Raw genomic sequence first — 25,326 nt, forward strand, 5'->3', positions numbered from 1 at the left:
TCATACGGTATAATAATAAAAAAGGATTAGCAGTGCTTGATTTTAAAGATGTTCAACGTACGGATTCGAAGATGGGATAATTTCTCGGGGTGTCTATATTCTGTCGCTCAAAACCCAAAAAGAATTTAGTATCGTGGGGTTGTAAATTTTAGTTGGATTTACTATGGCCCTTATGTCCTCAAATTCTATAAAACTATGCTAAAAAATTTGCCCGTATTCACACCTCCCCGTCCCAAAGGGCCGCAGATGGCCAGCCATAATTTTTGCACATTATTTCGTGAATAGTAATATTACAAGGCGCCAATGAGGTTTGCACGCTTTTTGGACCTATTATTTTTGGGCTTCTTTGTCCTTTTGGGCTACCCTCCCATTTGGGTTTGCAGCATCGACGACGTGCACCGTCTTTTTAGAAAAGAAATATTATTATCGAGTTATTAACCGTCGCGATGGGCAACGATCTCCCCGGGTTTTGTAAATATCGACGTTTCCCACCTTTAAAGAAAGAATGGAGAAGCACTATGGTTTTTATATTACCTCTCAGTGGCGCTTTTTTTTAGCCAAACCCTCGATGATGTGCCCACCCTCTCCTAGACAAAATATTTGTCCCGTTATGCAACGCGACGCGGTTTGAGATAGGTGTGGGAAGTAGGGCGGGGGCCGCAAAAAGCATTTTGGGGGGGGTTCCTAATGATACGTGGTGGCAACGATCATCAAACGGTAAACACCGATAGCGCGGGATTCCGGTCTCCCCCCTCCTGCAACCTACGGAAACCCACCCCCCCCAAAAGGACAGATTAGAAACCCACTAGATACCTACTAAAGTTTAAAAAAGAAGTGTCGCGAATAGAAGAGGATATTGAGGAAGAAAACGAGGAAAGCACAGGTAAAAATATTGCCAAATCCTAAGCCAGCAGAGTCTGATAAACGGAAATATAATATTTAGGAGAGTAGGAGAAGGGGGGGAAAAAAAATTTTTGGGATACTCAGGGTTAAGGGGTTTTGTAAGAGGGAAAAAAAAAATCGGCTAACAAATAACGAAGAAAAACGAGATTTTTTTAAAAGGGGAAAAAGGATTGGAAAAGGGAAATAAAGGGACGAGACGGATGTAAGCACCAAAACTTGCGGCCACATCACTCGAACGCCTAAAGAGAAACCCTGAACCCCATAAATCTTTTAGAGGAGGAGCGAAAAATTGGAACGGGTAATAGAAATTAAAGGGAAATTTTTAATTAAAAGGGGGAAAAAATTTTTTTTTATAAAATTTTTAAAAAAATTTTTATATTTTAAAAAGAAACTGCAAAAACATCGTAGATAAAAAAAATTTAAAAAAACTTACGCATACAAAAAAGCTTGAGGATAGAGAAATTTGACAAATCAGAAAAAAAAAAAAAAATAAAATTCCGTGAATGAAATTTTAAAAAAAAAAGGAACAAAAAGAAGGAAAAGGGGAAAAAGGTTTTTTTAGGCTTTTTTGGGGGGAAAAATTTTTAAAAAAGAAGATTGCGCGAGAGGTGGGAGAGAGCTACTTGAGTTTGTTAAAGTATAGGGTTTAAAACGGTAGAAAGCTTTTATAAAAACTTTTTTAAAATTTTGATTTCTTTTAATTGTGAATTTGACCCTTTAAGCTCTAATTTAAAAAATAATAAAGAAAAATAAGTATATAATAAAATATTATTTTAAAAAAACCCGGGAATAATTTAAAAATTTTTTTCCTTTTAAACACAAAAAAAAATAAAATTTAAGCTTAGGAAAATAAAAATTGAGTTTGGGGTTAGTATTCTTGTATAATTTGCAATTTTTTGAAAATAGATTGTAAAAAAAGTCGAAAAAGAACCCCTTTGACCAAAGTATTAGGGAAGAGCCCCCCAAAGTCCCCGAGGTATTGAACACCCAAAAAAACAAAAACCAAAGCAAAAGGGGGGCCCCGCGCTCTTTCTAGAGTCTCTGTCATATTTTCGAGTCGTGGTTAGTTTTTTTAACTAAAGTTTTTGTACACGAGACACAAAACGTTTAATATTTTTTTCAAAAAAAATTTTGGTTTTCTCTAAAAACTTTGGAATCACGAAAGATATGTGCACTGGGAGTTTACGTTTTATATGCTTTAAAAAAGTATTGAAAACAGAAGGGACTTAGATAATTAGTAGATGTTTTTTTTTCACGGTTTTTTATTATAAAATACGTAGATTGGGTTTAGATGTGGACTTTTTAAAGAAAAATTTTTTTTATTCAAAAGGATATAAATAATAAAAAATTTTAAAAGTGATCATAAAGATTAATTTTTTCATTTTGATCATTTTTTAAAGTTTTTAATTTTTATTAAATTAAATAAGCAAATTCACTTGACTCCGTATTATTGGAAAATTTACCCAAAAACTTTTCTTTTTTGATTTAATTTCATTAAACATGGTATCGACTTTTTTTTATTAAATTATTGATACTTACTCCCGCAAAAAACCAAAAGCAATTTTTGTGGTATTAAAGAGTAATTATGAAATTTTTTAGTTACAAACCTAGTTTAAGTCCCATTTTTGTAGTTAACGTATTTAATAAATGTTAAAGATTGTAATGAATAAAAAAACAATTACACTTTAAAAGACAAAACAATCTAAAGAATTTTTTGGGGTTATTTGAAAATAGAAAATATATAATATGTATTAGGTGGATAAAAAAAAAACCATTATTTTAATAGAGGGGTTTAGTAAACTGTATCTCGTCTACGCGTGAACAGATACAAAGTATTATTTAAAAATAATGGATTTCTTTTTACTAACCTAATATAATTAAATATAATGTTTGATCCGGAGCTAGTGCCTGACCGCATTAATGTTTTTCTCTATTTTACAACGCAAAATGTTGTAAAGGGAACTATACTAACAAGTTTTTACTTATACAAGACAAAGGTTTAAAGGAGCTTTTTTTATTTTAAAGACTTTAAGGAACCCTGGTGAACTAAAGTGAAGCGTAACTTTTTAAAATTTTTTTTATTGAAAACGTGCACATATAAGCCTTCGTAATATAAAAGGGAAGACAATTTTCTTATAAAGAAATATAATTTTTTAGTAAACAAAACCGTGATAATTTTACTTTTAGACTTAATTTTTTTTTTTTTCCGAAAATTTTTTTATGTATAATATACACAAAAATTTATGTTTTTACTGTTACACTATCATAGTATTTTTTTTCGTAAAGTAAAAAGGTTTATACAATTAAAAACAATAAAATTTTTTTTGGCTAAATTTTTTTGCCTTCTAGTTTTTTTAATTTTTTGTACAAATTCAGATATATTTAAAACGCACAGATAACTGCCCTATCTATACATATGGATGGATTGTAAAACGATGAAAAAAAAAAATAAAATTTTTAGATATAAAGAACTTTAAAATGATGTTTTTGTCTTTTTTTATCATGATGAAAGATGAAGCGATTAATAAATATAAAAAAAAGTCGCCGACCCCTATCACAGGTCTCCAAAGCGACATCTCTTAATTTCAGAAATAACTATGCACTTTATTTAATATTTTTAACAAAAACATGATCTGCTAACGTTAGTAAATTAAAAAATTTTAAACGATTAAAGGGAATCAATAGTGCGGAATAGGATGCGAAATAGGAATGCGTTATTTAAAATAAAAGGGTTAACCAATGGGACAGGCAATAAGCACAGGAATAGGCACAGAGAACAGGGGAAATTTGCACCTCCAATGAGAGCTCGGATATAAAATCGATATATAACCATACAATACAAAAAACCTACAAAAGATGCATGAAGTCCAAAATGTGGCACAGAGAATAAGAACAATTTTCGACGCGTTTGGGAATTTTTTCTATTTCCTATGCCTTTTTGATAATGTTTTTTTGGGTTTTTTTTTATCGTGAAATTTTTTTGGCAAATTCAATTTAAAAGGCATGACATTCATCATGATTTTTTCCGAAAAGAAAATTTCACGATCTCGGGGTAGAATTTTTGAAGAGTAAAGTGAGGGCGTTAGCTCGGATGTCTATTTCATGGATCCGTTATTTGACTGTGTCCGGCCGCTTCCACTGAACGTTTCCGGATAGATTCAATGTGGTAGAATTTTTTGCGTTATTCTACATGAATTTGGAGTCATATCTTGTGATTAAGCACGACTTTACTCTTCTGCGTGTAGCCCGACTCTGTTAGGACTCTGGGACTATCATGAGTAAGACCGATGTGAATAGTCCTCTCTGTTGTCGCTTCTTGATTGGTTCGAGGCTTCAGCCTTGACAGTGTGTCCTTGATCCAGGACTAGCTTCGCATCCGAAGGTCTCTGAGAATGGATGACGTCGGTAGTGAGGTCCTCTCCATGTTTTCGAACACGGTGTCTCCCCTTCAGAGTACTTGTGGGCGGCACCGAATTCGCACAATAGTTTGACCTGATGTGATGGCCTTGCCCCAAATGATGGTGGCTGAATCAAGATTGTGTAAGAACGCACATCGCCCATCTGCCAACTAATTGTGCGATTCGCCTTTCGCGACGCCATTACGGTTACGGCTTGTAGGGTGTCCAGTGGAGTACCGCCGCTGAATTCGCAGGTCGCTTCCGAAATTCATGAACTCCGTATTCACGTATTCCAGACCGTTATCCGTTTGAAGATATTTTATCTTCTTTCCGGTAGAATTTTCTGCGAAGGCCTTGAATTCTACGAAGCAATTGAATACGTCGCTCTTCCTTTTGATCATCCTCACGTGACACCACTTCGAATTGTCGTCTATGAAGGTCACGAAATACCGGGCCCCGCCGTTCGTTTCCACGCGCATGGGTCCGCAAACGTCTGAATAAATGATCTCCAACAATTCTGTTCTTCTATTTGAGTTCTTCGGGAAAGGAATCCTAGTCATTTTTGCTCGGGTGCAGATTTCACATTCGAGCGGTCCATGGAATTTATCCAAGCGCAGTCCTCGCACTCTATTCTCGCGATCGCACTTCACTAAGTCTTTCAGATTCAGATGTCCTAGGCGCAGATGCCATTTCACAATCTCAGAATCCATTGATATTCCGTTTTGAATCTTGCGGTGTAAAGTCAGTCTACACTCCGATCGCGCATTTCCCTCGAGATAATAAAGTCCGTCGATACGTTTTGCGACGAATTTCGTATTTCCGTCTTCGTCTATTATAGATGCGGAGTTTCTGTTAAATGTTACACTATATCCCCTTTCGGTTATTTTACCGACTGAAAGCAAATTTGTGCGCAAGTCGGGGACGTGGAGTGTGTCGCTTAGCACCACGTTTGTTTCACGTCCGTCTGAATTCGCTACAATATTCACGACTCCTTTCGCATTGATTTTTGTAGAGGCATTGCTCGCTAAGTTGAGTTGTCCGATTTCGCACGCCCTCATCTCAGTGAATTCATGGGCGTCTTTGCATATGTGCGACGTGCAGCCGCTGTCGAGGCACCATAGTTCATTGCGAATTGCGGTTAATGCGTGCGTCGACTTATTATTCTCGCTGCGGTTCGCTACAGTCGCGCCTTCGGCGTCCTTCGGGAAACTTCGGATACTGTCGTCGAGTGGCCCCGCTCGCTGCGATCTGCATTCTCCGTCTTCGGCGATCGCTCGGGAAACTTCGCCTTCGGTTATCTTCGCGAGTCTTCGGCGCGCCTCGTGCGCTTCGTCCGTTTCGAGCGGCTTCGTCGCGAGTGTCGTAAAGAATCCTATATCTTCGGCCGTTTTGGCTAATTGTTTGTCTCGATACCAGCAGTCGGCCGCCTTGTGCCCAATTTTTCCGCAACTGTGGCATTTAAGTTTAGATTTTTCTTTGTCCTCGTTTTTCGATGTCGCCTTCTTTTTGTTCTTCCAATTTTTATTTGCGTAAGGCTTGATCGCCATAGCATTTTGCACAAGAACGTTGTCCTTTTTTCGGGCGTCGCTCTCTTCAATTATTTTAATTCGTAGTGCTTCCGGTGTAGGTAATTCATCGCGCGACTCGATGGCACATCGGAAGTTTTCATATTGCGACGGTAGACTGTATAATAATAAAATCGCGAGCAGATCGGGATTTATGATCACTTCCATTTCGGTCAGTTTATTTACTGCGTCGAAGAATGTACGAATATGTTCGCGCACGTCTTCCCCGTCCGCCATTTTTTGTAATGCGAGACGTTTCAGCAGCGTTGCTTTTCGGGCAGGACCCTTGGATTGATATATCCCTTCCAATCTCAGCCAAATTTCTCGAGATGATGTGCAGCCTTTGATCTGCTTCAATTCGCTCGGGTGAATTGAAAGGATGAGATCTGACATTGCCTTATTATCGTTGTCGTCCCATTCCGCACGAGCTTGGGCAGATATCCCATCGTCGCCGGCAACTAGTTCCGTTTTCACGTCGGTTCCATTCACATATTTCCATGCGTTGTTCTTCACCAATATTGCTTGCATCTGCATTTTCCAGGTGTCGTAATTGTCTTTATTGAGCGTTTCAATACGGCTCACAGCGGACACATTCATTGTGAGTGTCGTTTTCTTTGATACACTTGATCACTGAGAATCTCACTCACTTTTTCACTTTAATACGAACACTTATTGCGAATCGTTGCCTGGGCCCATAACCTGTTGAGAAGGGATCGCGACGCAGGGAAGACTCGAACTGTTATTGTTTTTATTATGCATACAAAAGATGAACATCCCAGTGGTAGAAGCGCCATCTGTGGTCAGCGATAGCGTATCGTTAAAACGATTTCTCAATAGAAAGAATAATTACAATTCTTTTCTATTATGTACACGTATGTTCCATCTGCTATAAGTATTGCCACGTCTTTACCTTCCACAAATAGAGCCATATCCCCAGTGTGCAATCGTATGAAATCTTCTTTCGTGATATGATTCAAATTAAGATGATTGGAGACAAAATCTTCCATGAGTGCTTTTTTAGCAGTCTATTATTTTAGTATAAGTACTGTGTGTAAGTGCTATTTACAATATGAATAATTGTCTTTACGATTTCCTTAAAACTCTAGGATGGAAAAACATTTAAATTTGAATAGGTGTTATAATCGATTAAATATAGAGACAGAGAATTAAGGATGATTTTATACATATTTTCAAAATGATAACGAAATTGTGAAAAAATTACAGATTATTCTAAATTACGTTTAAAAATAATGCGACAAAGGTGACGGTTTAATATCTGGATAATAAGTTTTAATAAATAGTAATATTTTTTAATCTGTGTTCTAATAAAAGTACATGGGAATGTATTGTATGCTATATAGAATAAATATCTCAATTTTTTAATACATTATGTATTCAGGATTATATATGTAGAGTTACATTGCTATTCAACTAGTTGTCCTAAATAAACAAAGTACTTATTTGTTCCATATCTTTGTAAGTAATTAGCGAATCGCAATGAAACTTTACATAAATTTTATGTAAATATTTAAAGAAAAATGTAAATTTTTTTATCAGTAAAAAAATTTTAACATTTAACAACGAAATAATAAAAACTAAAATAAATATACTACAACAATGTGTTATTAAACAAAAATATAATCTTATTCACACAGCTTTTATATGTTTATATTTTTAAAATGTAAATATTAAACATACGTCCAAATTTAATTTTCTTTGTAGGGACTTTACATCTAATACATCCTTAAATTGTCAACCTAATATCTTTTAGGTGTTTGCATCAAAAAAGAAACAATGTAACAAATAATATGTTCAAAAAGTATTTAAAAAGTATGTTCCTCTCGAAATCGTTTCTTTTATTTGAAATATACTTTTCCGTATCGTTTCGAGATAATTTGATGCAACAGCTGGAATGAGACATTCTATATATGTTTACAAGGACAATTAATTTCAATTACGTGAAATAATCACGCATTGTGAACCGCAAGTTATAATACTATAGTTTATAGTTTATATCGAATTTTACGTTAAAAATATATTTTGCTTAGTACTTTTTGTATGTCTCTCGGTTTGATTAATTATAACAATTATAATTTATTTGCAGGCACGTCCACCTACAACTGTGCTTTATATCACGTAAACTAAATATAATATTCAAAGTACAAATGCTAATACAGATGGTATGGTATGCTTTTAAAGCTTTTACGTTCTGTACATTAATGTATCATTTACTTGGAGATCATCAGGGAATATGGACACTTTATTATACTGTAGCGGAATTATATTTATATTTTGATTTCGTTTTCAATAGCATTTTATTTCTCACATTAAACTACGTATGTCAAACTATTTACTTTAAGGTATAGTAGATCGAAAGTATTAATTATTTATAATTAGAATAATAAGCACAAGCAGCAATGAAATTACACATGTCAAAGGTTTATTTGAAATGACAAAATCTTATTCATTGAATACAAAGTTTTTTGTTTTACTACAAACTTTTGTTTAATGTTAATATAATTTCAGATAAATGAAACAGTAACAATTCTTCACAAATTATCCAATTATAATCTCGATAAAGATTTACGTAAACAGGTAAATAAGTACAATAAAATTTGATATAAAATTTTAACTGTCATGCGTAATTTTACTAGCTCTCAAAATTCGAACACCTATCTAAATTTCATGGAATAATTATTTCAAAATTGGGACATTATATAATAACTGTGTTATTCCTTTATATTTTAGGATACTTGTACATTCTAACGCCACAGATAAGAATAAGCTAGAAAAAGTTTTAAAAATTATTTTTTATTTTATGTAACAAAAGTGAGTTATTGAAAGTTATTTCATATTATCAATATTCTGCTATCAAACTATCATACTATTAATTCTACTATCATACCATCTACATTCTACTATCACGCTAATTAATATTCTGCAAAATATATTCAATGCATTTTGGCACATACAATAGAATTGAAAATTGACAAAGATTTTGTAATTGGTGTTGTATGTACAAATATCTCAAAAATACATATAAAAGAATACAGTATGTTAAATTTGTAGTGTTGTATTATAACCATTTTGACTTATTTATTTTTTAATAATTTCTATATGTCAGTCTTGCTTCTATACAATATGTCGTTAATTAAATTAAACATTGTATTTAAATAACTTAACTCTTGAAAATGTGACTCAAATTTAATTCATTACTTATTATGTTCATACATTAATATGAATACCGTATTTTGAAACTAAAGAATAGATTGAATTTGACACATATTGAAGTTAAAAATAACGGAATGTCATTAAACGTTAGGGATAGGGCTCTATATCGTAAATATCATAATTTTTAAATATAATAATCATTAAACGTAAGGGATATTACTCTTTGATATCTGCGACAATGTAACATAATTGATGTTTTATAATAATGTCTTAAATTTATTGATCCATTTGATAAAATTTATGCAAGTATCCAAACTGTCAAGAATGGTAGTATATACAGGGTGGGCCATCTATTGGTACGTTTTTAAAAATGCGATCAAATGAGCATACATTGATATTTTTTATTAATTTTTTTTTTGTTGTGAAGCTAAAAGTATCCGCGTCAAGAATGAAAAACGATTTCGTTCATGTGGCTCCCTCTACTGGCCTTACAGTATGCCATTCGGTCACCCCAATTATTAATGACATTTTGGACTACCTCGGCGCCAATTTCACTCAAAACAGTCGTAATATAATGTCATCCACTAACATCCCTTTCTCACGAACTTTCCTCACCAATTTGCGTATAGCTCCTTCGGTGGGTGCTCTATCACGACCCATATTTCTTTTCAAAATTCGTACAGTTTCGGCGACACAGCACTGACTTTGAAAATAAGTTTTTAAAATTTCAAAACGCTCTTCAAGAGAAAACATGTTGTTTCGTGCCGCGGACGGTATGACTAATAAACTGTCAAAATTTCGGGTCTGTAGCTCGTTCGGTGTTGCCATACGACGAAATTCAAAAACGTACCAATAGATGGCCCACCCTGTATTTAGTGCTTATTAAATTATTGATTTCAATTAGATTTTGCAGTTTATGTTACAAATAAAACAGACAGACGTAAAACTTGGCTTGGGACATTTCTGTTTTGGATATAGTTTTATTTGCTGGGTATGTCATATTTTAAATAAAAGTATAAAAGTATGTAATAAACGCATACATATATATATATGTATATATATATATATATATACATATATATATATGTATATATATATATATATATATATATATATAGGTATATGTACAGGATGGGTAACTCTGTCCACTTAAAATATTTCCGCTATTTTTAAAGATATGTAATAATATTTATTGAAGTTGTATAGCATCAAGAGGGTATAATATAATAGTTAATAGTTTTTGCTAATAGTTTTTTTTGGATGGAGGTGTTTCGATAATTTCAAAGTGTCATAAAATCGAAGGAGTAGTGGGACAATAAAATAGAAACACTAAATATTTTATATACACATACAAGTAACATTTATTAAGTAAACAAGCGAATAATTTTGGGTTATACAAACCGTTTTTATTAAAGAGTTAAACCGGCTAGGTTCGCGCGATCCTACATTCAAAAACAATTTTGACTGATTTATCGCGTATATATTTTCGGTAATTACAATTTCTCGGTGCGGATATCGTCAGCTATTGTAGTAATCAAGCGCATTATAAAGAAAAGACCTGGCGGAAAGGCATACCGTTTTAGAAGAAAGGTTGTGGCACTTCCTTTCTCGATCCGTTTATTCGAACTAATTGACTAGGCCGCCCCATCTTCTTTTATGCTAATGTGATTTCTAGACGTGATTCTAGATGTGATTCTAAGAATTGCATGAAAACATATTCGGCGGAAATGACATCGCTAGAGAACAATCTAGACTCACTGCAATTGTTGGTCAACGACTTATGGAGATTGATTTTTAATGTTCACCGAGGGGTGATCTATCTTCTTTTGATAGGCTGCCCTTCGCGGGGTGCCTCTCGCGATTCGAGTTCTGTTTGCACGCACAGAGATTCTCATTGGTCATTTGGCGATTTGCACGCTGTAATATCACACATGACTCAGAGCCGTACAAAACGCCGCGCGAATTTAATTCGGTCGCATATCATCTGCGATGGGCAATTCGTGACTAACCCCGCTCCAACACAAAGTCACATCCAGTTTTTTAAATAAAATTGTATTATTTTTTTTATACAATATGATTCCTCTAATTATTTTGCATATGAAAATATTAAAATAGTGTTTCAAAAAACCAATAGATTATGAGACATTTTATACTTTATCCTGGTACAAAATATAAAATGTTGACGTAAAATATTTAATAACTCATAAACAATTAATCTTTCTATAATCGTACCTTAATACTTTTATGAACAGAGTATTGATATAAATCAATTCGTGGAAACAAAACACATAATTGCTTTAAAAAATATATGTATGCAAAAAAAGATAATTTTTTAAAGAAGCAATTATGTGTCATTATTCTGTACAAAAAAGATTAAGAATTACAAAAAATATTAATACAATAATTTACAAGTTTAATATTTCATGTCAATATATGAGTATACCAGAATAAAATAGAAAATATCTCGTAAACTATTGGCTTTTTGATACTACTACCTTAATAGTTTTATATACAGAATAATTAGAGGAATCACTATTATGTAAAAAAATCATACAATTCCATTGAAAAAAGTGGAGGTGATTTTGAAATCTTTAAAGCGCCTCCACCCATAGAGAAACTATTACCAGTATATTGTACCCCTCTTGATGGTATTAATTTTAATAAATACATCATTTTATATCTTTACAAATAGCGAAATATTCTAAAGGTTTGTTCGCGTCGCATACTCCAACATGCTCTTGCCTCTAATAAGTATATTGGAGTGAGTAAGAGCTAGGAGCACATTGGATCATGTTGGAGCATGCGACGCGAACAAACCTTAAGTGAGTTACTGTAAACCCAATCTGTATAAATATAATAGAATAAATGCGTATACATAAATAGAACATATTCTAAATCTTCTTTAGAAATAATTCTTTTAAATTTAACTCTTTCGCTCCTAACGCCGACTATGTCCGGCATCCACAAAGCTATCCGTATAGACGAACGCTGGCTATAGCCAGCATTCGCGAAGTAATTTATTGTGTTCCTTATTATAAGAGTTACGCCAAATCATCTCGTACAGCCAAGTGTAACACTGATTTTGTCAAATGATATATATTTAAATATAATTAGTAGTAGTAGTATTTTGATGTTTATAATGTCACCATCATGAAGGAATTAAAAAACAGTTTACAAAGAAATTATGTGCGGGAATGCACCGCGCGGAAAGATTCGAGTGACGGGCGAGAAAACGGCACACGGTTGATATGATACACGAAAGTAAAGAGAACTCTGTTTCTTTGTAATTTAACAAAAGAATTTTCTTTAATATACACAGTTATTATACAAATTCAGAAAATATAATTAATTAAATATTAGATTAACAGAATATTAAATGCGGTCACCTTTTCCAAATTGTATTTGGAATCGTGGTGATGGAAAATCTTGGCGATTTTCTCGGCACTTCTCGAAAAGATTCGTTTTATAGTGGTTTTCACTAAGCGGTTAGCACGGCGGTTTTACGAAACGATATAGTAGCGAGACTATGACTCTAAGAAGTCTAAGCACTCTAAGAAGTTTAAGCAATCTAAGCACTAAGCAGTCTGAGCAATCTAAGCAATCTAAGCAGGAGGAACGGCGAGATCGAAGCATTTATTGCTTTCGGCCTGGGCTTTCTTCTTGGGAGAAATCCAATGAAATTTTGCCACAATCGTAATTATTACGTAGCATTGGTTGTACAAAATTGATTGGCGCTTTGGATTCTTTTCTAACGACGTTCAACGTAACAGTCATGCGCGACAGAAAATCCGTGGGATTGGTGACAGCGCGTGACGTATTCGTCGGAGCGCGGCGCTCGCGTGCGCGAATTGAATTGTTCTAGAACTTTCGATTGTCCGTTGCCGGTGCCTGTTTGCGTGTACCGAATTGTTTTGAAAGACTAAAGAATGACGAATCCCTGACTTTGACGAGGCTTAAGGTCAGGCTCGAGATGAAATCACGAGCTCACCTTATGCGTGCGTTCAATAACAAACTGTCGGTCGATCGAAAGAGTTCTTACTTTTTTTCCGAATTACCGATCTCAAACAAATTATAATCATTTTGTTTTAAGAAATACCCTCTTTTTTTAAAAACATATCAAGATTGTTTAGGCATAAAACGTAATTTTAAATGTCAAAGACTCTCACATATAATGTGTACACTTTTGGCGTAGGATCCCGATCAATGGAGATATTATGGTGGACCGCTTTTTGAGCGAAAGAGTTAACAAAACTATTTTCATTAAGTATAATGGTAATACTTTCTTTCAGATGTATTCTACAGTTCTGTCTGTTACAATAATTCTTACATCGCAGGTATTGATTCTCGCAGCAGTGCATGAGAAATTTTATTTGACTATGATATGAATATGATGCGCGTGCGGGTATATAATTAAATGCATCATACTTAAATCAAAATCTAGGATCTTGTCATAATAATCAGAAAGTATTTCTGGTTGTTATGAGAAGGTTCAAGATTTTACAACTAGAACTAGAACTATATTATAAGTATTATATTATTTATTATATTATAAGAATTTGTTTAATATTTTTCAGTTTAATTGGACAGTTTCTACTAGTCAGACATTATGAATTCATTATCGGAATTATTGACCTTAATCTCAACGCCTTTTAGCAGTGCAATTATTGTGTCCGTCTACACAAATCGGGCGAATATGCTGTATTGTTTTATGTCGTCGTGTTGTTTCCTGTTAGTGAATAGATACAAAATGATATGTACCATGACTGATGAAAAAACATCTTCTCTTTCCTCCGTTGATATAATTTTGAGACAAATAGAAATTTCAAAGTTATAGCAATAAAATTAATTTGAATTTCTGTGTGTTATATATTACTTTGTAAGTACCTCATAGATTATGAATGCTTGATGTTATCCATCATTTATCCTTCCGTTTACATTCAATGAATAACAAGGAAAAACAATACATTACAATTATGCATAAAACCCCAATGCCCCAATAATTAACAAAAAGGCATGTTTGATCAATAAAGTATTCTGCAGATAGTTAACGAGTAAAATTTATCCAATTGTGGAGATCTTATATCTCTACAACTGCATGTGAATTTAATAAACTAACGCGCGCTCTCTAGAGCTATTCTCTCTCCTTTCGGTGAGGCGAGAGTTAAGGCGGTGACCCTACGAGAGGGAGGACAGTCTGGGTAAGAAGCTGAGAGGAAACGGACAGAAGCTAGGGGGATTCTTTTTTTTTGACTTAAGTGCAAAAGGGTCATGTTCTAACCTACGCCTCGATATCCACACCAGCTGGGATCCTACACAATTAACGAGTAATTCTGGTATATTTTATTGTATTTAACAAGGAAGTTATTCCTACAACTATAATTGGCGTTTAAAATACAATAGAAATGATATTATTACATAGCAGCATAATTAAAAAATTAATAATGCGGAATTATACGAAAACGTTGAAAATATATTGTATATATGGTAAAAAAAAACACATTTTATTGAACTAAACGTTATTGTAGTATTGACGGAATGATATATCAACAATAAATAAATCGTATTTACTTTTAATTGTTACTTGCGATTATAAAATTTATTAAAATTCATCTAATGAAATTTAATAAATGTACTTCACTTTGTTGTTAGTGTCCGATAGAGAGAAGAATAATTTTTATAATGGAAAGGGAATTTAATGTATCTACTAATTCCACGTAAAATTCATAAAATCTATCATCAAAGAAAAATTCAGTTATTCGTCAAACACTAACTGTCTTTTTATAGGAGGGTGTGAATTCCAAATCTTCTAGACCGCTTATAATAATAATAATTTTGGCAGTATGTTAATTATAGTTACCATTTTTATTGCATCTTTAAAGTAATATTTAAATTCGCATGTGTGACAGTATGTTCTAACGTAATGCTGGGATTTACTTGCACATTTCGGTCGATTTTCAGTTTGGTTCCTGTGCCTTACTTCACCTGCGTGCAGCCTGAATGTCGATCGGCGGGTGTGTTGGTGATATAAGGTATAGAAACTAAGCTAAAAATCAACCGAAATGTGCAAATAAATCCCAACACTGTTCTAACACATTACTAAAAATCATCTTTTATTAAAAATGAATGATTTTTTGTATAAGAATAGTGGTTACGACCTATGTTTAATAATAGTAAAATACATGCGAAATTATAATTACAATGTGTATGGATACTAAAGTGTTTTAGATACCAACTGTTCGAAATGATATAAACTCAAGACCAGTGGTATTTTGAAGAATTGCTTTATACTTAAAAATTTATTATACGTTTAAAACTCAACAATTTTTTATATTTTTCTGTTTCTTTCAAAAACTTTTATCATTAATCCCGCTAATACATACACATTTGATTTTATCTCGAATCTTTGTGTCCACACATTTTTAATTAAATTCGTGTATTTATGATAATATTATTAAAAGAATGTAAAGCATTTTGATAAAATTAAGTCGATAAAATTAAATTAAAATTAACTATTCATTACTAAATTGCTATATGCATATTTTATCATAGAAAAATATATGTGTGTGTGTGTGTGTGTGCGCGCGCGCGCGCGTGCGTGTGTGTTTATAATCTGTTATTACAAAAATAATTAATACCCTGAATGGCAGAATACCCAATACTTGAAAATGATTTTTAAAACTAACAATTAGAGAATTATATTCAGAGAATTAAATCCATTATTTTTACTACACCTAATATATGCAATGGCATTTTTGTTAAACTATTCATAAAAAATAAGCAAACAATTTGTATAAAATTTGAATTAATTTATTTAATAATTTCGATTTAAAATATAATCACCTATATTTATCATATATTATAATATAATACTAAAATCTTATTGGCATTAAGATAGCGCTGCATTATTATTAGCATTATTACTAATAAGAGAACAGTTAATAAAATTAAGAAAGCGATGAAATAAAAGTTGAAACATGCTAATATGAGCCGATACAGAAAATTGATGTGTGTATACTGTATTATATGTTAATAATCCATACCATTCACAAACGTTTCGATCCTTGGTTCGGATCCTCTTTAGTGTAAATTTCCTTTACAAGAATCATTTACTTACTAAACGTCGTAACACTGCTGTTGAATTAATCTTTCTTAATAATACGGTCAAAAATATAGGAGAACGACTTGAGTACAAGAAAAAGCGAAGAAAATTGTATTCTAAAATATGTCACCAAATTAATTTTGCCATTTGACTTTAAAATATACAGCTAATATGCAATTATGTATTAGTTTTCATGTATACTTTCGTAAAATTTTTATTCATTCAAAAAAATTCTCAACGAATGCTTTCAAAATCAATTTTCAGATTAACGTAAAGATCTTCTTAAAAAAACCTTTCATTAAAACATCTTTGGTTAAAGGACCATGTCATTTTTTTTTCTTTGAAAAATTTTTTCCAGATATCCAGAAGGATATCCGGAAAATTCGTTATCAATCGGATAATTGGATATCCAAAAAGAATTTGATAACAAATATCCGGTACCCCTTAATTTACTATTCGGAGCATCCCTAAATAATAATATATATAAATTATTTATGTGTTAATATCTGGACGTACAATATATGTCCGTTTACCTTAACATTTATTTCTATAAGAAAAGTATAAATTTCGAATTCCAATCACTTTTTGCAAAGACTCTATACCTAATATTTCTTTAACCAAAAGATGCGCAAAAATCGTTGAAAATCCTTAATAGTGAATTACAAACATCACATTACGTCATTGTGTCATAATTCAATTTGAAACTTTGAAGTTACATCGCTTATATCCCATCAAAAGCGTTAATACATCAAAAAAGAATCGCGGAGGACATTTAGGAAGTTCGTAAAAATTTCACAGCATGTTCGAGATCGGTAATTCGAAAGAAAAGCAAGAATTCTTTCAGTCGATCGACATTAATTGTCATTGAACGCATGCACAAATTGAGCTCGTGATTTCATCTCAAACATGATTTTAATCCTCGTTAAAATCATCAAATTCGTCGTTCTTTGTTCTTTTTAAAAACAATTCGTTTTGCGCAACACGCAAACAAGTTGTCGTTACCGGCAACGGACAATCGAAAGTTCTAGAACGATTCAATTCGCGCACGCGAGCGCCGCGCTCCGACGAATACGTCACGCGCTGTCACCAATCCCACGCACGGATTTTCTGTCGCGCATGACTGTTACGTTGAACGTCGCTAGAAAAGAATCCAAAGCGCCAATCAATTTTGTACACCTAATGCCACGTAATAATTACGATTGTGGCAAATTTTTATTGGATTTTTCCCAAAAGGGAAAGCTCAGGCCGAAAGCAATAAATGCTTCGATCTCGCCGTCCTCCTTCTTACTTCCAAAAAGGTTCTTAGAGTTCTTAGAGTCATAATCTCGCTTCGTAAAATCGCCATGCTAACCGTTTAGTGAAATCGCTATAAACCGAAACTTTCGAGAAGCTTCGAGGAAAATCGCCGAGATTTTCCATCACCGCGATTCCAAGCTCAATTTGGAAAAGGTGACCGCATTTAATATTCTGTTAATCTGATCTTTAATTAATTATATCTTTTGACTTTGTAACTGAATACATTAAATAAATTCTTTTGTTAAATTAAATGAAACGGAGTTCTTTTCACTGTCGTGCATCATATCAACCTTGTGCCGTTTTCTCACTCGAATCTGTCCGCGCGGTGCGCTCTCGCACACAGCAGAAACGAGTTTTATACAGTTGTGCTTCCGGGACTGTTCAAATAATTGCATGCACGCTGCGAGCACAAAAATAAAACTTTTATACGAGACTTTTATAACTTTATTTTTTGAAAGGCATTTACGTCTTTTGACGCGAAGTGCCCTGGATATGGAAGTCTGTCCTATTGTTGATTCAATCGTATCGTAACTACATATCGACATGCAGCTCTCTCTTACAGTCAAGGACGGAAAGTTACTTTTGCCATTAGTTTTGTCATTACTTTTTTATGATGATTTTACTATTATTTTTTATGTTACAATTTTATCATTACTTTTGTTGTTACTTTTTTATGACAATATATGTCAAGATCCAGTTCATTGAAAATAAAAAGATAGTTTCTGATAGTATGTTTATTCTGATAGTATGTTTATTCGATTACATTACTCAACATTACTTCCTTCACATACTGTGCGAGAGCGAACCAGAGCGAGAGCGCTGATCGTGAAATTTTTAAAGTGATGCGGCGTTTGTCTTACTGTCTTTCTCGCTAGTTTAAATCCGGCTCGAAGGACCAGAAAATGTGCGAGAGCGAACCACGCGGAACGATTCGAGTGAGAGAACGGCACAAGGTTGATATGATGCACGACAGTAAAGAGAACTCCGTTTCTTTTAATTTAACAAAAGAATTTTCGTTAATATAATCAGTTACAGAGTCAAAGAATATAATTAATTAAAAATTAGATTAACAAAATATCAAATGCGGTCACCTTTTCCAAAATTGAGTTTGGAATCGCGGTGATGGAAAATCTCGGCGATTTTTCTCGGCACTTCTCGAAAGATTCGGTTTATAGCGATTTCACTAAACGGTTAGCACGGCGATTTTACGAAGCGAGATTATGACTCTAAGAACTCTAAGAACTTTTTGGAAGTAAGAAGGAGGACGGCGAGATCGAAGCATTTATTGCTTTCGGCCTGAGCTTTCCCTTTTGGGAAAAATCCAATAAAATTTTGCCACAATCGTAATTATTACGTGGCATTAGGTGTACAGATTGGCGCTTTGAATTCTTTTCTAGCGACGTTCAACGTAACAGTCATGCGCGGCAGAAAATCCGTGCGTGGGATTGGTGACAGCGCATGACGTATTCGTCAGAGCGCGGCGCTCGCGTGCGCGAATTGAATCGTTCTAGAACTTTCGATTGTCCGTTGCCGGTAACGACAGCTTGTTTGCGTGTAACGAATTGTTTTTAAAAAGAACAAAGAACGACGAATTCGATGATTTTAATGAGGATTAAGATCATGCTCGAGATGAAATCACGAGCTCAATTTATGCATGCGTTCAATGACAATTAATGTCGGTCGACTGAAAGAATTCTTGCTTTTCTTTCGAATTACCGATCTCGAACACATACACATAACGTTTTTTAAAGATACTCATCTCTTACAAATATTTAATAATAAAAAGTAACTAATTATTTTAAGTAATTGTTATTTAATATATCTTTAAGACTCAAAATAAGTATTATATATATATATATATATATATATATATATATATGTGTGTTATGTACAGACAATACAGACAACTATACATATGTCGTCAAGGTCATGGTCAATGATGAAGATGGCTCCCTTTTTTATATGTTAGCGAAAGGTCTTTAAGTATTTCACACTGTAAACATTTTGACGTATAGTGTCACTAAAAATAGCTTACAAAATGAATACACATGTATACACATGTATAATACTAACCCAAAGATAGAAATCAGTTATAATTATGTGTATCGGATAATTATTCAGAAATGCTTCTAACGTCAGACGCCAAAATTAGTTATGAAGAGAAATAAAAACAAGAAAATTTTTAAATGCTAATTTATAAAAAACGCGTATAATCAATCCGATTATTATACGAATTATCCAATTACATAGTCTTTAGTATTCCTTTGGCGCTCCGAGAGCTTCTAACATGTCGTCTACTATAGCAAGTTTGTATAAGCACATTTTCAAATCTTTTAAAAAAAAAATCATATAATCGATTACGCATACAGAACAATTATTGTAATTTTATATTTGAGTAAAAATTGTTGTTGCAATGTGTACAGGAAATGTGACAGATAAAGAGTTATATTATAATATAATAATGTAAAGCATTAAAATTGATTATTAAAAAAAATTAATTGTTACAAAAAATTTTTTTTAAATTAAATTTAATTCATTGCAAAACTCTATAAAAAAATTACATGTTAACAAAGTAATAGACATAAAATATGATACAATATATTATAGTAGCTTGCAAATAGTTAGATATCAGCAAAACAGGTGTTACATAGCCTACCAGCAACAAAAAACTAGGACAATAATACAATGAGTAGTGAAGCAATAGTTAAAATCATACGCACGCACACATACAGGCGCAAGCACCTACACATATACTAGTTACAGTCTCTCTTAAATACTGAGTGACGCAATAAAACACGAGAACGAAAGCAGAGGGACAAAGAAGGAGAGGTTTTTATTGATATAGGAACAAAATTAAAATATTTGACTGAGGTATAGGAAAAAGCGATAATGGAATAATATTAGGTGTTGGAATTAATTAGTAGCGTTTTTAATGAAAGAATGTTATTTATTTCACATGAGCATTAAAAAATACATTAATGAAAGTACTTCCCATCACTTGTAAAACGCTACGAATTAATTCCAACACCTAATAAGTAATCTTGGTACCTTGATAACAAGAGGGTTAAAAATAAATAGAATGAAGTTCAAAGTTTAATTCAAAGAGGCGTTGAATAGAAGATATAGAGTATTGAAGCAAAAAAAAAAAAAAAAAACGAGAAACAATACAGATGTAGAATAAAACGTTGCCACATCCTAAGCCAGCCAGATCTCTAGTAATACACAAATATATAGTCGTATTTACGCACTAAGAGAAGCGGAGGCAAGAATTTTGAATACGCTGTACACGATATAGGAGTTATTGATTAAGAGCCGAAACGTAGACAACATCGCGTAATCGTAAAATAATGAAATAACGAATAATTGAGAAAAGAGAAGTTTTTAAAAGCAGGAAAGGTGTGGCGAATAAAGAAGATATGGGATAAAAAAGATGTAGACGGGCGTAAGCAGCCCGACACTTGACAAGCACGTATGAATATCCATGAAGAATATATCAACATAGGCACCAAGAATCTTAATAAAGGAGGAGCGTGGAATTGAGAAAAATATCGAAGGATTGAATACGGGAGAATAATGTTGAGGAACTGACAATTTGCAAAGATGATTTAGAGGAATTTAGATGCAGTGAATTATTAGTAGACCATTCGGCAATAAATTTTAGATTTTTATTTAACGCAGAACAGCATCGAATGGGTGAAAGAATTTGAAAAAAATTACGTCGTCTGCATATATGAAAGAGGATAGAGAAACATTAGACAAATTAGATAAAAATATTATTAGGTGTTGGAATTAATTCGTAGCGTTTTTTAATGAAAGAATGTTATTTATTTCACATGAGCATTAAAAAATACATTAATGAAAGTACTTCCCATCACTTGTAAAACGCTACGAATTAATTCCAACACCTAATAAAAAGTAAAATTTCGTGAATGGAATCCTGAGGTACTCCAGAAAAAATGGCACGAAGAAGAAAAATGAAGGAAAAAATTATATTTGAGGATTTTTTCAATGCGTACGATTTGTATGAAAAGAACAGATTAGCGAGAGAGCCGAATGAGAGAGACTGCATAGCTTGAGTTTAACTAAAAGTAGGTCATGTTTGATGGTATTGAAAGCCTTTTATAAAAACGTTTTATCATTTTGTATTTGCCTGTAATTGTGAATTTAAGACTCCTTTAATGCTCTCAATTAAAAATACTATTAAATAAAAGATAAGTAATATAAAATCAATTATTATATACGGACTGAGAATACAAAACATTTCAAAATTTTTACCTTGAAACGACAAAGACTAATGAGAATTAATGTGTTGACCAGAATCAATTCGATGATTTGGTTGATAGGTATGTAATAATTATGCGTATAAATTATGAAAAATGGATAGTATAATAAAAGTACGTAAAAAAGCCCCATTTGGCCAAAGTATATAGATAAGAAAGATATGTTCTAGGTGTCCACGAGGATATTCGAACATGCACAAATTGCAAAACAATCCAATGATTAATAATGGTGCCAGCGCTTTTTCTAGCATCTCTGCCATAGTTTCCGAGGCGTCGGCTAGTATTTTAACTGAATTAGTTAAATACTACATACGAGAATACGTTTTAATATTTGTTACAAGATTTTCAGAAATAGTTTTCGCAGTTCCTCTAGGAACTTTATGGAACTTCACTGTAAGATATGTACATTGGGGGATAACGTATATAAATGCCGTTTAACAAGTATTGAACAGAATATTGGACACATAGATAATCTAGATGTAGATTAGATTACATTGATTAGATTAGATTTAATCTAGATCTAGATTAGATTGCCTTTCTTTTCACGGAATTTTTATTTATAGATACATAGAGGCCACTAGATGTGGATCACTTTTGAAAGAATAATTCATATTTCATATTTTATATTTTTATAAAGATTACATTATGGATTTTATTTCATTTCGTACTATTTTATACATTTTAATGTTAATTAAATTACGTAATGACAATTAGATCCCATGTACTTATTGTGAATTAATTTACTAAATATTTTATCTTTTTGGGATTTAATTTCATCTAAACATGAACATTAACTTTTTTCATTAAATCTATTGCTACTTACTCCTGTAAAACCCATAAGGCAATTCTTATGATATTACACTTTCTATGAATTTTGTACATATCCTACTTTATGTCTCACGTTTTGTTAGTTAACGATATTAATAAAATGTGCAGCGCTATTGCTAATAAATAAAAAAAAATTGACACTTGAAAAAGGCAATGCAAATGCTAAAGAATCTTGTGATATGCATTATTTATAAAAAATACTATAATTATTTAAATATAATGTGTGATCCCGAACTAGTGCCTGATCCGCATTTAATGCTTTTAATCTATTATTATAAGGTACGAATGATTGTAACATTTAGTCTTTATATTATACTAAATACAAACGTGCTTAATGGATGCTTTTACTTATATGGCTTCTAACAACACCATAGCGACTTAAGTTGAAGCTGAAAACTTTAATAAAATATTTGATGTATTGAAGATATGTAAAATTATAATGCTCTTTGTAATGTAAAGGTAAATACAATTCTCATAATAATATTCTCATAATGATAATATAATTTATTAATGTAAACATAAAACGTGATGTAAATTTTACTATTATATTTTATTTTTATTCTCAAAATATTTATATATATTATATATATATATATATATATATATATACAAGGTGTCATGAATATACGGCCCCACTCGTTCCGAGCAGGTAGAGTGGACTAAACTGAGTAGAAAAGTACTCTACTATTTTGTAATGCTCGTAATAATTAACGAGATATTAACGTTTAAAGATAGCCGAATATGAACGTCCTCCCGACCTATTATTACCGAAAGTACGGCCCATCGAGCGCGCGGGCCGCGAGGAGCGGGCCTTACCGTTGCGAGCATCTAAGCTCAAACAGCGCGGCGCGCCTGCTAAGCCATTCCCGCTCCTCGCGGCCCGCGCCGTGCGCTCGGTGGGCCGTACCTTTGACAATAGTAAGTCGAGCGGACGCGCGTATTCGGCTATCTTTAAACGTTAATATCTCGTTAATTATTGCGAGCATTACAAAATGGTAGAGGATTTTTCTACTCAATTTAGTCCACTCTACCTGCTCGGGACGAGTGGGGCCATATATTCATGACACCCTGTATATATGCACACAATTTTATGTATTTACATGTATACACTATTATAAATATACAGTAAAAGATTTAAACTAAATATGCTGCAAATAAAATTTGATTTTGGCTAATTGTTTTGCCTTCTCTCTCTTTTTTTTTAATTCACTATAAAAATTCAGATATATTATTAATAAACACGCACAAGATATCACAGGAACCGTCCTATATATATGCATATGAATGAATTGTAAAATGATAAAAAAAAAGCTAATATAAAGATATAATGAACTTATTGCGATGTTTTCTCTTGTAATGTAAATTAATGAAAGATGAAGCAAATAATATAAATATAAAGGAAAGTTGCTGATACTGCTATAGGTTTTCTAAAGTGACTTATTTCTTAGAAACTAACTGCACTTTACTGCATTTTACTGCACTTTATTTAATATTACTAACCAAAACATCTGTTAACTGTTCAATTAATTAAAAAATTGTAAACGCATAATTCGTATTTATATTTTTGACTTGTTTTTATACAAAATCAGCTAAAAATGAATTCTATGAATGCGAAAATAAAATTCTTACGATTTTCTTTAGCAAATTGCGTAATTTAAATAACAGGGACTGTATTATTAATAATATTACATCGTTTTAAATGTTTGTAATTTCCTAAATCAATTTTATTTATATTATTTTTTTTCTATTAGTTGTTTATAATACTATTTAATAAATATAAAATCAGGATGCATTGTAAACCACCCCTGTCTGTTAAACATACCATGAATTAACTTAATTTTCGTAATGTTGCTTTATAATGTCAAATAATGCTAAATTAGAGCAATGGTTCTACATATAGCATATAAGAAGCTATCGCGTTACGTATGACATAACAGCATAAAGTAATTACGCATATAATGTAACAAAAATGTTTTATATCGAAGTGAAAAGATTCTGGAAAATCTTATATACATTTACATGCAGGTATTTTATACAGATAAATTCTGTAAAAAAAAGAATAAGAATATGTGGTATATATTATAATATATTACTGTCTACTATGTCAATTTTGGAGGTTATTTTACCGAACGCTTATTTTTGCCTATTTTTCTTACGAAAAATTGATTATTGCAAAATTACAAATAATATTATAAAAACTGTTTATATTACCTGATAGAAAATACTTTTCAGTTTGTATTTATGTATTTAAAGTTTATTTTTATCTTTTGTTTAATTAAGAAATATTGTCTAAAAACGAAATGATATGGCGATATCGGCGACCTTTCCCTAAATGTATAAAATAATATTACCGTTATATTAGAGGAAACCAAAGTTTTGGAACTGGTTGTCACACAGGTTTAACTTTCATCAAGCTAATAACTCAATCAAGTATTCTCTTTTTACTGTAGATTGCTGATTATGAAATTGTGTAAAATGTTCTGCACCAAAAACGTATTTGTTACTTACAAAGTTATAATCTGCACGTTTTTACCAAACATAGTTATGGCAATAAAAAAGACGTTACTTTGTAATTCCATTTTTGCAGACGCGTAGTTTAAGATAAATTTCTTTAAAATAACTAATTTGAATGTTTGGTTTCAAATGTCTTAAAATTTAGCAATTTTTATTTTTATATTAGAAGATACGGAATTAAAGCATTTGTTCAATAATAAACATTGTATTATTAAAACATTTATTAAATAAAAATGTAATGATTCTTATTGCTGAGTCAGAATTCAGATTTT

At 32.3% G+C, this 25,326-nt stretch overlaps 1 protein-coding gene across 2 annotated transcripts; it reads left to right on the forward strand.

The window, feature by feature from the left end:
• The first annotated feature begins 7,277 nt into the window (after positions 1–7,277).
• LOC147908336 (uncharacterized) lies at positions 7,278–15,067 on the forward strand. 2 transcript variants are annotated; one of them, XM_087410083.1, is made up of 5 exons: positions 7,278–8,226; positions 8,393–8,461; positions 9,942–10,028; positions 13,327–13,371; positions 13,612–15,067. In XM_087410083.1, the coding sequence occupies exons 1-5, from the start codon at positions 8,032–8,034 to the stop codon at positions 13,645–13,647; spliced, it is 432 nt and encodes a 143-aa protein (XP_087266209.1). In that variant the 5' UTR covers positions 7,278–8,031; the 3' UTR covers positions 13,648–15,067. The 2 variants fall into 2 exon arrangements, with proteins under 2 accessions (XP_087266209.1, XP_087266208.1); XM_087410082.1 differs by having other exon boundaries at positions 13,327–15,067.
• Positions 15,068–25,326: the final 10,259 nt, after the last annotated feature.

Source organism: Acromyrmex echinatior, chromosome 10, assembly GCF_024713525.1.
Source record: "Acromyrmex echinatior isolate Ae372 chromosome 10, ASM2471352v2, whole genome shotgun sequence".
Taxonomy (NCBI): domain Eukaryota; kingdom Metazoa; phylum Arthropoda; class Insecta; order Hymenoptera; family Formicidae; genus Acromyrmex; species Acromyrmex echinatior.